Raw genomic sequence first — 13668 nt, 5'->3', positions numbered from 1 at the left:
TCTGTGAGTCTTAGTGCAGGAGATGTCTACAGGAATAAGGGACCAGAGAAGCTGAACTTCTGATGATCTTAGGTTGTTGAAGGAATCCCTGGAGGTTGGGTGTGGGGCAGTGAGAGACCTGAAGGGCATATATGCAGGTGTCTTTAACATCTAAGGGATCCTAGGCTGGAGAACACAGGGTGCATCATCTGTAGATCCAGACACATCTGAAAGATGTAGTCCACTTTCAGAGAACGATTTAAGCCAAGATTTTCTACTCAAACTTCTTGAAACTTTAAAATTCTAGTCTGCTATATCAGCTCATTTATGATTATTTGCTAATTATATTGTATTACTTAAACATTTTTTTTTCCATTTTCTGGCTAATCTGGAGAAAGCCCTTATAGTTTCATTTTTTGTCCAATTAATCACGCATTTGAAGGTTTAATGCCTTACCTTTGACATGAGGTACAATTTTAGAAAGATCAAATGTTTAATCTCACTTACCTGTTTGTAATATACCAGCAAGCTGCCAACAACCCTGAAAGCCATGTTCCACTAAGAAGCCAGCTTGTTACATACAGAGCAATGACATAAACTGCCTGAAGTCCAAACAAAGTGTAGATATAAAAATAAACGGGCTCTAGGTATTGCTGTAAAACACAAGAATACTGATGTTGACATAAAACACTCATGGGGAGATTACACTTAATATGAATTAGGTTTTACTTTTACAAATTAAAAAGGTATCAGGAATATTTCTAATTAGAAAATAACTAAAAAGGGGAGCTATGGTTCACTGCGCAATCTTCATAATGGACTTACAATCTAAAGCCATAAATAAATGCCTACCTGAATTGGAAGAATCCTATACAGAATGCTGAGAAACACCTCCTGGTAAACATTCATTCTTTCAAGTATGTTAATTGTCCTCACAGATTCAGTTTTATTGTCATATACTAAACCATGTAAACCTTAACGATAAAGAGAAATTGAAATAGGAGATTGTCATTTTCCCCCTCCATCTTCATTTGAACAGTGAATAACTTTTTCAAAGGTATTTTAGGATGTCTCATCAAAATCTGCAAGCTTGGAGTCAAGGATTCAGATCACATTACCTCTGAATCAACATGACCTTCTGAGGTCTTCAGTTTCCCTGCTTCAAATGTGGCTCAGAGTGCTAATTCAAGTACTATGTATTTAGTAATGAATAAAACATTTATTTTTACACTTACATTCCTAGCATAGATTCTGCGGTACATACTGGATCTTGAGAACCATTCTTGTCACTACTTTGAACACAGGTGATGTTAATATCGGCAAATGTGTAGTATAAGCAAAATTGCTAGGGAGCAATAGTTAAGTATCTAGGAAACATGAGACTGTCACAGAAAACCCCATCATCATATATGACTTTCTTGGAAGCTGCTCATTGTGTCATTTACTGTCTGGGCATATAGCAAAAAAATTGCCCCTTCATACAAATAGTTCATAATTCAAATTGAACAAGGGAAGAATAAAAATGAAAGTAATATACTGAATAAACCAGCAAGGTTGAAACCTTAACAGATATGAGAGTTGTCTCTCAAAGTAACTGCCTTCATCAGAATGTGAAGGTGTGGCACAGAAACCAATGTATCACTGTGAAATTTATTATGTTTGTAATTTAGTGGCTCCCTGGCATATGAACAGAATAAATCTGTCTCCAGTACAATAGTTACACTATCTTTCACAGTTATGGTACTCCTTGTTCTCAATTATATTTGAAAAAAATATTAAAAATAGTCAGCTGGCAACATGAAGTAAAACTTACTTTACAGTTTACAATACCTTGCTGGATGGAAGCAGCCTGAATCATCTGTTTGTAGTAGGAATAATAAAGTCCACATTCTGTTCTGAATGAAATTTCTCTTTCGACTTCCTGCAAGTGAAAGTTCTATAGTAAATTCACTTTCCATTTGCTTTTCACAATCATAGGAAGCTGCCTTCAACTGAAATTCTTGCTGCACCAGGGAAACTGACCTATACAGTGGCTTGAGTCTTTGAGTTAGTGCATTCTATGCAACTTAGTTCAACTAAAGGTAAACTACGTGGACAAATTAGGGTGAGAGGCAAATGGCTGAGGTGTCAATGCCTCTGTGAAGTGGGGAAACATATATGCCTTTTGTGATTCTGATACGCTGTTCGGAAACATTTTTCATCTTTTACTATTTTTTTGGTGATATTCAATGTTTAGACAGGCGCAGTGGTCAACAGCTGGACTTTAAAACTGCATATGCTTGCTCCATGTATTTAACCTTTTCTTCCAGATGTAGATATCCCATAGTGTTCCATGGCTTTACCACCTTAAGGCTCAATTAATTCAGTGTGCTATACTTGGGACTGCACCATAATGCTACTCTCAGCTACTCCGAGATTTCAGCTGGCAGGGTATGCTGCTTCCCACTTGTTAAATGCTGTTTCTTGCAGGAAGCCAGCTGTTCATCACTTTCATACTTCAATTATAGATTACAGGAAAGGCGATTACTTACCTTTGTTTAGCTGTAGTTAAAGTTATTATTTTTAATTTAAAAATGTTCAAATTATTTAAACTAGGTACACTTCAAACTGTGCCTCTTTCCTGGCTGATATTGCAGCATATGGAGTCTAGTGAGATATGAAAGCTCTCCTAGAGAAAACTGCTCTCAGTACAGGATCTTTGCTTTGGAATTCACCTCCTTTTGTTAACTCATTAGTTGTGAAGACCTAATGAAATTTAACAAATTCAGAGCCTTGGGCAACCACACTTAAACAAAACAAGCAATTTGAAGAGAAATAATAGGCATCTTGTACAAAACTGTTTTATTATTAGTGATCTTTTTAGTAGTTTATATAGAAACATCCCAGCAAATATCTCTGATAAGCAGTAAATTAGAAAACATTTCTAACCAGATTTGAAAATCCAATGAGATTCCTGTATGTGATGCAAGCAAGTCATTAAGAAATTTAAGTGAGATTTCTAAAGATAATCTTATTAATTCACCTTTCTTTACAAAAGAACATTACTGAAATAACAATGTTACCGTTTTCTGATATTTTTATGAATGCCATTCGGGTTAATGCAACCTTGCACAGAATCCCAAGACTTTCATCTTTCTTATACAGTCCCATCTCTTTTGCTGGAACAGAATCAATACTCTTTCAGAGCTAACATAAAGCTAGATAAAAAATCATGTTCCTCCCTCCTCTACTGCCCAGTATAGAATCTTATCTCTAAACATGTGTTTTATTTAAGTCAACTGTTGACAAACTAAACCAATATTAGTTCTGGTCTGAGAAAAATCAACACATAAAAATGCATCTGATTCAATGTAAGTTCACAATTAAACTCTCCAGCTGCTCTACAACCTACAAATCATGATAATACCAGCAGAAGAAACTGACATGGGCACTAAATACCAAAAGCCACACACTTAGCAAAATGAGAAAGCTGGATTTTGAACAAGCTCTAGTTTCAATTTCATCACTACTGAAAAGTTTTCTAATACTAAAGTGGCTGATTCTCAGGGCTCATACAAAAAAAAAAAAAAAAAGAAAAAAGAAGGGATGCTAACATTTGGAATTTATTAAGGGGGAGACAGTAGTCACAGAGGGGGATCTAATCAGCAAAAATGCATTCAAACATGATTAATTTGTAATCCTGGCACCAGCTGTATTCAACCAAATGCTATACTTTATGAGACAAACACTAGTGAGTTTTACATCTGTTTCATGCTAAGATAACATCTGTTTTATTCACTCACAATACTTTTCCAGTTCTACAGCAGTTTATAGTTTTCCTAGCATTCCATGTCAATAAAAACATACAGACTTATGGGTAAGCATTATAAAAGCACATGTTTATCTTTCTGGATATTAAATTTGTGAGTGTTTAACAAAGAAGTTACCACTGTTCCAAGGAGACAAAAAAAAGAACACTATCCTCCAAGATACATACAGTTGCATATGATTTCAATTTATGCAATTGTATCCTAACAATATTAAGCATTCAAAACAAAATACAAAGGACTTTTCCTCTCAAGGGCAGTGCAAAAAACAGGTTTCCTCAAACTCCTTAACCAAGTCATTCAGAATACTGAGCAAGCAAAGTCTGAGTTGAGTTTTTCTATAAAGAGCATAAGCAAAGTTCCAATTACTCTTCTTTTTTGACAAAGCTAAAGCACAATTCGTGTAATGGAAAATAATTTTTAGTTGTTCAATTTAAGATCAGAAAGATTTGAAAATAGTCTCAACCATACAAATGGAAACTCAATACACAGCTGCTATCAGTGTTCCTGGGCGAATCATGCCTTCAGCAAACATATTTATTAGTTGTGCACGGTCTCTTTGCTGGTTAACCTCATGCCCATCTTTTAGAATGGCGTGGTTCCTACTCAGATCAGACTTTTGATCTGGAGTAAAAGTACCCGTAACTACTTCTTTGCAAAAATACCACCAAAATATTGGATTGCCCTTCTTTTTACAGCTTATGCATTCACTTTGTAGAGTTCTAATTAGCTGGCTACCCATTTCCCCACCTTTTTTCATCTTTCTTTATATTCAAAATGTAAAAAGGAAGAATATAAGCACTTCAGAGAAGGAATCCCAGGATTCTTATCCTGCATGTCTGAAAAATTTAAAATTTGATATTTTTATTCCTGACTTCTTGCAAGCAGCAATTTTACTAAAGGAAAATTCAGTAACAGTAGTCTGAATACTTAATCAGAAGCGATGATGAACAAATGAAAGCTCTGAAGTTTACCTGTTTGTGTTACAGTATTAATTTGCTATGTGGCCTTGACTTATTCCCACTCAAGGTTTCTTCAGAGTTTGCATTTGAACAAGCAATACAACAGCTGACAGAAGAGGTGATGCAATTCTCCCCCTCCCCCCCATTTTGTTATTTTCATAGCAGATCCTGTTCCGAAAAGATACTATACTTGAGGAGTAGTCACTAAACTGCTATTGAAAATTACTGAATATAGACCAGCTGTTTTATATGTGCAGTGTAATAAGTTTTGAGAAAACTTGAGAAATAATTTTTTGCTAAGGAATGTGTTTTGGCTGTCACCATTATAAACAGAAATCTTTGTTGGTTTAATGCATATGAGAAGAGATTCAAACTCTTTTCCTCAAAATTGTGTGGTCAAGGTAAGTGATTATAACCTTCTGTGATCCCTGCTGGAAGCATACACAAACACAGCTTCTGACTACGTGACACAGTATTCTCCACTCATCTTTTTTTCATAATTCTTTCAGGAGGTCTTGGAATAAAAAAAAAAAGAATACCAATCATGTACCTCTTTCCTAGCATAAACTGCTCTTCGAGATCTGCATTTTCAGTTTTTCTGGTAAGGAAACAGTATAACACCTTTCTCCAGTGACCATGGATTTACAATAGCTGGCATATTTATTAGCAAATAAGAACAAGATTCACACATAATACAGCAGCGGAAATCAATGCACTGTTGAAAGCCATATTCAAAATAGAAGAGTGTAACAACCACAGGACAGTTTTTCTAGGTGGGTGAACCATTGCTGGAAGACACCCAAAACTGAACTGGCTTTCTACGAATTGCAACTGAAATTACAGAAAGGTAATCACTACAAGTGTCTGTGCAAGTTGTGACTTCAATTACTTAGAAGTCAAGAATCATGACTTTGCACAATGAACTCTTAATTTTTAGGGTTGCATACAATTGGCAAACTGCACAATTTTGTAACTAAGCAATCGTTATGTTCATATATCAATGGGGTCTTCAGAACAAAACTTCCACCTTTTGTACCTAAATGGTATATGTAAAAACCTCGGTCTAGGTTAGTGCAAAAGTGTCATATAAACACTGCAGACCTCCTTCTAATGTACAAAGAGAAAGGTACCTTCATGTACAAAAAATGGCAAGCCTCCCATTACATCTCACTATATTAATTTAGTAGCCATACATACCCTTTTGAGTATGAATTCTTACTATCTGAATAACTGTAACTTATTGAAAGAAAGGAAAAGTTCAGGGGGATAATATGTTGTTAAATAATTTTTACGTCAGAGTTCAGTAACATAAAATCCCCAAATTTGCACTGCTTACAGCCAATTCAGAGTAACTGAAGTTACTATGTTTCATAGGCATGGGGGTTAATGAAACACTGAATGTGTATTAGCATTGTTTCCACTTCTTCTTTATGTAATGTTTAATAAAAATAAAATAAAACTAAGTAACCTCTGCACTTCATTAAGCAAGGCATGCAATAATTGTGTGCCAAGGATTAGACTACAGTCCTCCATTCTGAGAATTAGGGCTGGGGTACGCATCAAAATAAAACTTTCTCCTTCAAAATTTTTAGAAAACTACAATGTTAGAAAAAAAGCAAATTTTCCATTTATTTTCAACATAATTTTTGAGGATCTCAGATTGTACCATAGTGTATTTTATTCTTGTCTTTTATTAGTATATGGTATGTGCTGTAATTATAAGACTAGCCAGTTCAGAAATGCTGGAAAACATGTACATACATCTAGAGATACTACAATGTCCATTCATACATATAGACACAGAGATGTCTATATACTGTTTTATAGATGTAAGGATGAGCCTTCCCATCTCAGCTTCACAGGAAATTTCACAGGCTCTTCACATGCAGTCTTCTCTTCACACACTACTCATAAAACAGTATTTTCTTTAAACTTTAGCTCACCCACGTATATTCTCATGTATTCTTTCTCTGCTTAGTTAAGAGAAAATGTATCAAAACATACAGTTTAGATTTCTTATCTTGCTTATCTCACTTATGATGCTCTGATATGGGTACCGGCAGGAAAACAAGCCTAGACTGTATTTTTTAAGTTAACAAAAGCTTTGTGTTAATCAAAGTGAGAGCACAGTCAGTTCTGACTTGGCAGAGAATTGCAGAAAATTTGATCAGACTTGACTCATCGCCAACATTCTTTGCATTTGCAAATGAAGTGCAGGGGATACTACCAGTTTGGTCTTGTCGTGGTTTAACCCCAGCCAGCAACTAAGTACCGCTCAGATGCTCACCCACTGCCCCTTCCCCTCCCTCCCCCCCAGTGGGAAGGGGGAGAAAATCGGGAAAAGAAGTAAAACTCGTGGGTTGAGATAAGAACGGTTTAATAGAACAGAAAAGAAGAAACTAATAATGATAATGATAACACTAATAAAATGACAACAGTAGTAATAAAAGGATTGGAACGTACAAATGATGCGCAGGGCAATTGCTCACCACCCGCTGACCGACACCCAGCTAGTCCCCAAGCAGCGATTCCCTGCCCCCACTTCCCAGTTCCTATACTAAATGGGACATCCCATAGTATGGAATACCCTGTTGGCCAGTTTGGGTCAGCTGCCCTGGCTGTGTCCTGTGCCAACTTCCTGTGCCACTCCAGCTTTCTCACTGGCTGGGCATGAGAAGCTGAAAAATCCTTGACTTGAGACTAAACACTACTTAGCAACAACTGAAAACATCAGTGTTATCAACATTCTTCTCATACTGAACTCCAAACATAGCACTGTACCAGCTACTAGGAAAACAGTTAACTACCCCAGCTGAAACCAGGACAGGTCTCAAGCTGTAATAAGCAATTTGAGAACAAACCTTTAAAAGTACCTTTGAATCTTGCTTGGGACGTAAGTGTTTACAAAATAAATTGCATTTGTCTGATCAATCAAGTTAGAGCTATAGCCTTCTATTTGGGAAGATATCCTTAGAAATAATGTAAGTTGAGAGCGCATACATGCAAAACACAAACAGTATACACTCATAGCTCCAAAAAGTCAGAGTATGTATGAATCCTGATCACTTTTGGCTCTGTGTTACAACTGGTTATTTTATCTCCAAGAATATATGAAATCTCATTAAAGCTTTTCCTGTTGTTTTCAGTTTAAAATCAGCACTGTAGCCCCATGCATTCTCTGGTGGAGTTAACATCTTACCGAAGAAGGTATAACGTGAGATCAGAGAATATCTCTTTTTACCTGCTGGTAGATGAACTTAATGCTTTTTAGAATCTTTCCATCAAATTTGGCTGAAATTGCTCATGTTCCAATGTTACTAGTTATCGTATCAACTTCTTAGGATGAAATGAGAGCTACAGAGAACAGAATCCAGACTAGAAGTATCTAGAGGGGTTTATTTCAGTTTTGATATCCAATGGCATTGTAGTGTACTTAAAATGAAAACAATAATTATCAAGTAAGATGAGCATTTCATTCATTGGGGGGCAACTTAATTGCAACTACAGACTTGCTTCTCTCAGTGAGCTTTGTGTCCTTCTCTATCAGTTCATCAGAATAAAAATGCTGTATTGTTATGTTCATACGTTGCCACACGTCCATGCCTGTTTGTACTTTGAAATATACAATACCCGTGGAATTAATCAACGCTTGCTTTCGGAAAGAAAAGGCAAACTTAAGGTGTACCTTCAATATATATACGATCTATCCATATATTCAAAGGCAGATGACAGTGAGTACAAAACAGTATTATATGTATAATACAACAGCAATTGTTTCACTTAGTGCCACCTGTTTTTATTACAGGTACGTAAATGTTTCTGGGACAGAAAAACTGCATAGTACCAGAAAGAACGTGTAGCAATGTAAGTATTCCAATTAAATATACGTGCTCTTGAATAACGTAACACAAAGACCTAACAGAGTGAATCTTAGGCATCTAGAAGGAAAATGACTCACCTGTTTCTTTTCTCTGGTTAAATTTAGATATGCATACAGCTGCATTATTTTCCCATGCAATAATTCTAGGAAAAAACTAGTCAGTCCTGGATCTTAGGAATGAAAATTCTCCTACAGTATAGAGGTTGGTTTTACATTGGTGAATGTCTGAAATATGTTTTGAGGTTTGCACATTTAGGATAACATTATATAAAATTAGTATTGAATAGTAAGAGACTGTGCCTAAACTGTATTACAAGATCACAGTATAAATACAATTAACAAACTGTATGCCAAGATTTTGCATATTGTTTAACTGGTTTTTGTTTGGTTTTGGATAAAAGAAAGATGCTTATAGAGCAACATATAGTAGATTGTTGAAATTCTATTCTAGATAATGATCAATGATTGGAAGAACCATAGCTACAACTCAAGCAAGAGCCGTGTAGCAATGCTTTTAGAGAAAAATTGGGGAAAGTTATTTATAGAAATGATCATGTATTTAAAAAGCGGTGGGAAGGGAAGCACAGGTTTTTTAAAATTAAATGTTAAAAAATGAAATATTCAATTTTTTTGAGCAAGTTACAAGACAAATACATAAATAAATGAAATTTCGACTAACACTCATATTAATGCTCTATGAAAGCACTGATGAAACTATGAAAAATACTGTTACCTTAATATTGGAAAACCACAGGTCATTTTCATGCAGTGTAGCAACATAAACAGAAGTAAGAAGTCCAAGAGAGATGGCAACAATTCCACCAACAGTTATTGAGAGTATATTCCACAGCTTTCCACCTGTATGACCTTAGAAGACAAATATTTCACTCTGTAATTGTGAAACACCTAATTCAACTTAAAGGAATTTTGGAAACTCATTTATACATTGCCTGCCCCACTACAGTTTATATTCTGTAGGTAACAGGACAAATGGTTTCATGAGGTCTTTATGGAGATGTGTTCTTCATTTTCTAACATAGCAAACTCAGAGTATTTTTATTTACATGCAAAGTGAAATAAGGTGTGCCTTAATTGGTAAAATGTAGTTATATTTTAAGAACACCATGATCATACACAAATCTAGATAAATACCATATCTGATTTGTAAATCTAAACTGGAATACCCTCCAGGGCACCTTTTTTAATTAAGGCAATACAGGATGACAGATTACAAAGTAAGAAATAAAAATCTCCTAACATCTTAAAACTGCTTCCTGGTTTTGGGGGATTTACTTAGCAGTTGTAAAAAACAACACTGAAGGTTCAGAAGTCTCACTAAATACCCACAAAGAGACTGAACAGCAGCCAAAGCAGCCTTGGATAACGGTGTCATGCTTTGAATTGCAGATGACCTCCTGTTGACATTAGAGTAAGATTATAGATGGAATGATGGGAAAGAAAGGTTGCGTTTCTAGGTGGCTCAATTGATTTATCATACTCTTATATTCCTGGCTTTTTAAAGGTTTTGGTGGTTTTTTTAATGTTGATATAGGGCTTAATATGAATCTTAGTGATCTGGAATTGTATCTTTGGAATGGCTATTTCATCCTGTATGCATCATCTGCATAATGGGTACCAAATACACAATTCAATGGAACTGAGGGCTGGGCTGGATGAGAACTATGATCACTTTCACATTTTGTATTTAGCCTAAGTGTACTTGTGCAGAAACAACAATGTAACTTTCCTTTCATCTACCCGAATTGCACATATAGAAACATTTGGAATTTAGATCAAAACATCCCTTAAAATAAGTTAATTAAAAAAACCCAAACCCAACAAACTTTGCCAACTCTAAAGGGATAATTCCAAACAAAAATGTCAGTATTTCATTACTTAAACAGATCCTTGAATTAAGATACTTAATGTCTCTCTTTTAAATTTACTTAGCAAGTCTGCCCTATAGTCAAAAAAGCAAGGGTTTGCAGTTAAATTCAGATTTCATGTGCAATATGCTTATATTTAACTACAAGTCATCAGAGGTCTTGAAATCCTTTTAAGTTACTAATGATTTGAACTGGGATTCATTCAAGAACCTAAGATAACTATATGAAATGTGATAGTGTGTCACTGATACTAAATTGAAAAAAAAAAAATTTTCTCAAGAATTTAAGTTAGGATTTTAAAATAAAGATGAGACTGACACGCAGTAATCTGCAAGCCCTCTGACTCATCCAATTAATTTTGGTGACAGATATTCAAGTATGAAAATGTATTTGGTACATACCTAGTTCTAACCTGTGCTTAGGATAGATACCAAAAGCTACACACTACTAAAAAGCCATAATGTTACAATACTTTCCATTTACCCACCAGACAGAATTTTCCCATCAGGCTTCAAATTCTTCTCCTCTGAAGGCTGATCATCATCCGCTTCCGTGCCTTTTCCGACCCTTCTCTGTCTTATGGTTGTCATGATGTCTGTCACTTTAATTCATTATTCTTCAGTCTGACTCCTAAATGGACACATACAAGCAATGCATCTTCCTATCCAAACATTCACTGAATACTGTATGAAATATCTGAAAACAGAACCATATTTTACTGCCCTCAGAGACTTTGACTTACAGAGCTATACTGTTGTTAGTGTATCTTACAAAAATGCAAGATTTTTTTAAACTGTTACAACTCAGAGTGCAAATGAAAGTATACAAAAGATTATCTTAAATTTGTAAAGCTTAAGTTCACAATTCTACATACTGTTGTCCAGGTTTTCAGAAAGATTCATTGACTGCCAACACCTTTGGCCCTTGACTCAAAATGCACACCAGGGTGCCCTTCTTTGCAAAAAGTGTAAGCCCTTCAAAGAAAAATGAGTCCTTTTAGGGAGGGTATTTTAGTCGGGCACCTAAAATAGAAAGCCAGTTGTTTAAATCTTGGCTTTCAGAAAAACCCGAAAAAGGGGGCTGTAAGATGCAAAAATGATGCCAGAGAACATGTGCTATAAAAGATTAGAGAGACAACATTAAAAAAACCCTTGATGCTTTATACTATTAAAGTACCATAAAATTTGAGAACATTACAAAAAAGACAAAAAGAGCAGCTAGTCCTCCCCATCAATTCCCAGGTGCTCTCTGCTCTGTGAGCATGGTCCATACATAAAACTGCTTCAAGCTGCCATTCTACATTTGAAAATCAACGACGTCCCATCCTGAATGCAAAAATCTGCTACCATTCCCAGAGCGCAAACACTGATATTTGCGTTACCACTGGTGTAACGGACTGGTAATGGTAACGCTCCAAGAAATACATCTCAACCGCACAACTCCGTTGTTGTAAAGCCTTTGCAGTGGATTAGCTTCGTCTCCTTCCCGCACGCCCGGGAAAACACACGGAGGGACCATGCGAGCATGTATCCGAGTCGTTCTTAAATAGCTGGTTTGTGGAAAACCTGACAATGAATTAATACAGGCAAGATGGTCATCGTAACCGTGCTATTTCTTTGCGCTGCCAGTCTCGGCCAGCTTTCCTCGACGCCTCATGCCCAAGGGAACGCTTTTTGCCGGCACACGCGGGGAGAGCCTCGACAGGGCGCCGGGAGGGGAACGTCCCGCCTCCGTCCCCACAGCTGCCTGAGGTGAGGCCAGGCGAGGCCTGGGGCGGCGGCAGGCTCTGCGGCTGCAGGCCGGGCCTGGGAGGGGGGGCACGACGAGCAGCCCGGGGCGGCGGGGGAGGGGGGGGAGGAGGGAGGCCGTCGGTGGCGGCGGGGCAGCGCGACGGACAGGCCAGAGGGCGGCCGAGGACGAGCGCGCCCGAGCCGCCGCGGGCCGTCGGGGAGAGGGAAGCGGCCCCCGGGGCTGGGCAAGGGCGGGAAGGGGAGGCGGGGAGGCAGGAAGGCCGGGCCTGGGGCCGCGGCTCCCCCGGCGGCCGGGGCGGGCCCCGCGGGGCGCGGGCAGCTCCACACAGCGCCGCCTTTCCGCTGCTGAAGGCGCGCTTCGCCGCGGCCTGCGCGGCCCGGCGCGGCCTGCTTGGCGGCGGCTCCGCCGTCCGCTCCGTCTCCTCCGCTTTCCCCTCCGCATCCCCCCCCCCCCCCCCCTTCCCCCGGCGGAGCCGATACCTGCCGGCGCTCCGAGGGCCGCGGGTTAGCTGCAGCGGGGCGGCGGTTTCTCCTACCGGCGCTGCCCGCCGAGAGGAGGGGAAGGGGTGGCCGCGGCCGCGGCGCCTTTTGTTCGCCCCCGCCAGGCAGAGCGGAGGGGCTGCGGCAGCCGGGGCGCCGGTGCTCGGCCGCGGGCAGGGGCGCGGCGGTGGGCAGGTCAGCCGCCGCCGCCGGCGGTCGGGGGAGGCCGGCGTGGGGAGGAGCTGCCGGCTTTGGGGAGGGGGCGGGCTGAGGAGCGGGGCCGGGCTGCGGGTGGGGCGGCCTGTCCGCGCCCTGCGGCGGGGCGCGGGGCGGCACCTCCCTCCCTGGGGCTCGGCGGGGCCTCTGCCGAGAAAACAAAAGTAGCGGCGGGGACGAGGTTGTCGGCAGGCGAAAGCGCCCCGGTCTCAAACCCGGCCCTCCCCGCCCAGAAGGGGCTTTAAGGGGTTTACATTTCGAAAGGCGGGCTTGCGGCGGGCCGTGAAAATCCAGCCGGCCAGGCGGGCGGGGGTGATGCTGGGCGGTTGGGGGGCCCGCAGAGCGGGATGTGCTCCCCCCCCCCCTCCCGGCAGCGGCCTGCCGTCCGCCGGGCGGGAGGTGCGGTCCCGGCGGCCTTACACAGGCGTGGAGGATTCTTTTTTCTGAAACAGTGACGTAGAATTCATTCTTAGTGTTTCTTTTCCACACACATGTAGTTCCAGCTTTACGTGAAGTGACTTTAATTTAAATTGGAATCCTGTACGGGAGAGGTGCATTTTGTATGCCGTTCCTTGTAAGTGCCATTGTATTTCTTGATCAACCGCAGCATAGACATGCAAGGGAGAAAAGACCTTTATCGCTGTAGCAGAAAGATAACGGACTTTATTCTACTTGAGAGGTACAACCTACACTTAAGAGTAAATTCTT

The 13668-nt window shown here is 39.8% G+C and overlaps 1 protein-coding gene across 11 annotated transcripts in view; it reads right to left on the bottom strand.

Moving 5' to 3' along the window:
- DPY19L3 (dpy-19 like C-mannosyltransferase 3) overlaps nucleotides 1-12915 on the bottom strand; it is a 39681-nt gene extending 26766 nt beyond the window's left edge. For 5 of the 11 annotated variants that reach the window (XR_007506629.1, XR_007506628.1, XR_007506627.1 and 2 more), the window contains exons 1-5: nucleotides 11001-12350; nucleotides 9361-9494; nucleotides 1810-1900; nucleotides 832-953; nucleotides 487-632 (exon numbers count right to left, since the gene is read on the bottom strand). Coding sequence is in view for 8 of the 11 variants with exons in the window: in XM_049804673.1 (XP_049660630.1) it covers nucleotides 487-632; nucleotides 832-953; nucleotides 1810-1900; nucleotides 9361-9494; nucleotides 11001-11103 (596 nt within the window). In the remaining 3 variants the exon portion in view is untranslated. Of the gene's footprint in view, nucleotides 1-486; nucleotides 633-831; nucleotides 954-1792; nucleotides 1901-9360; nucleotides 9495-11000; nucleotides 12351-12744 lie in introns of those variants that run through there. The other 6 variants (XM_049804670.1, XM_049804671.1, XM_049804672.1 and 3 more) reach the window with 6 other exon arrangements.
- Between the last annotated feature and the right edge of the window lie 753 nt (nucleotides 12916-13668).

Source organism: Accipiter gentilis, chromosome 7 (genome assembly GCF_929443795.1).
Source record: "Accipiter gentilis chromosome 7, bAccGen1.1, whole genome shotgun sequence".
In the NCBI taxonomy this organism is placed as follows: Eukaryota; Metazoa; Chordata; class Aves; order Accipitriformes; family Accipitridae; genus Astur; species Astur gentilis.
This window is presented reverse-complemented; position numbering and strand designations above follow the sequence as displayed.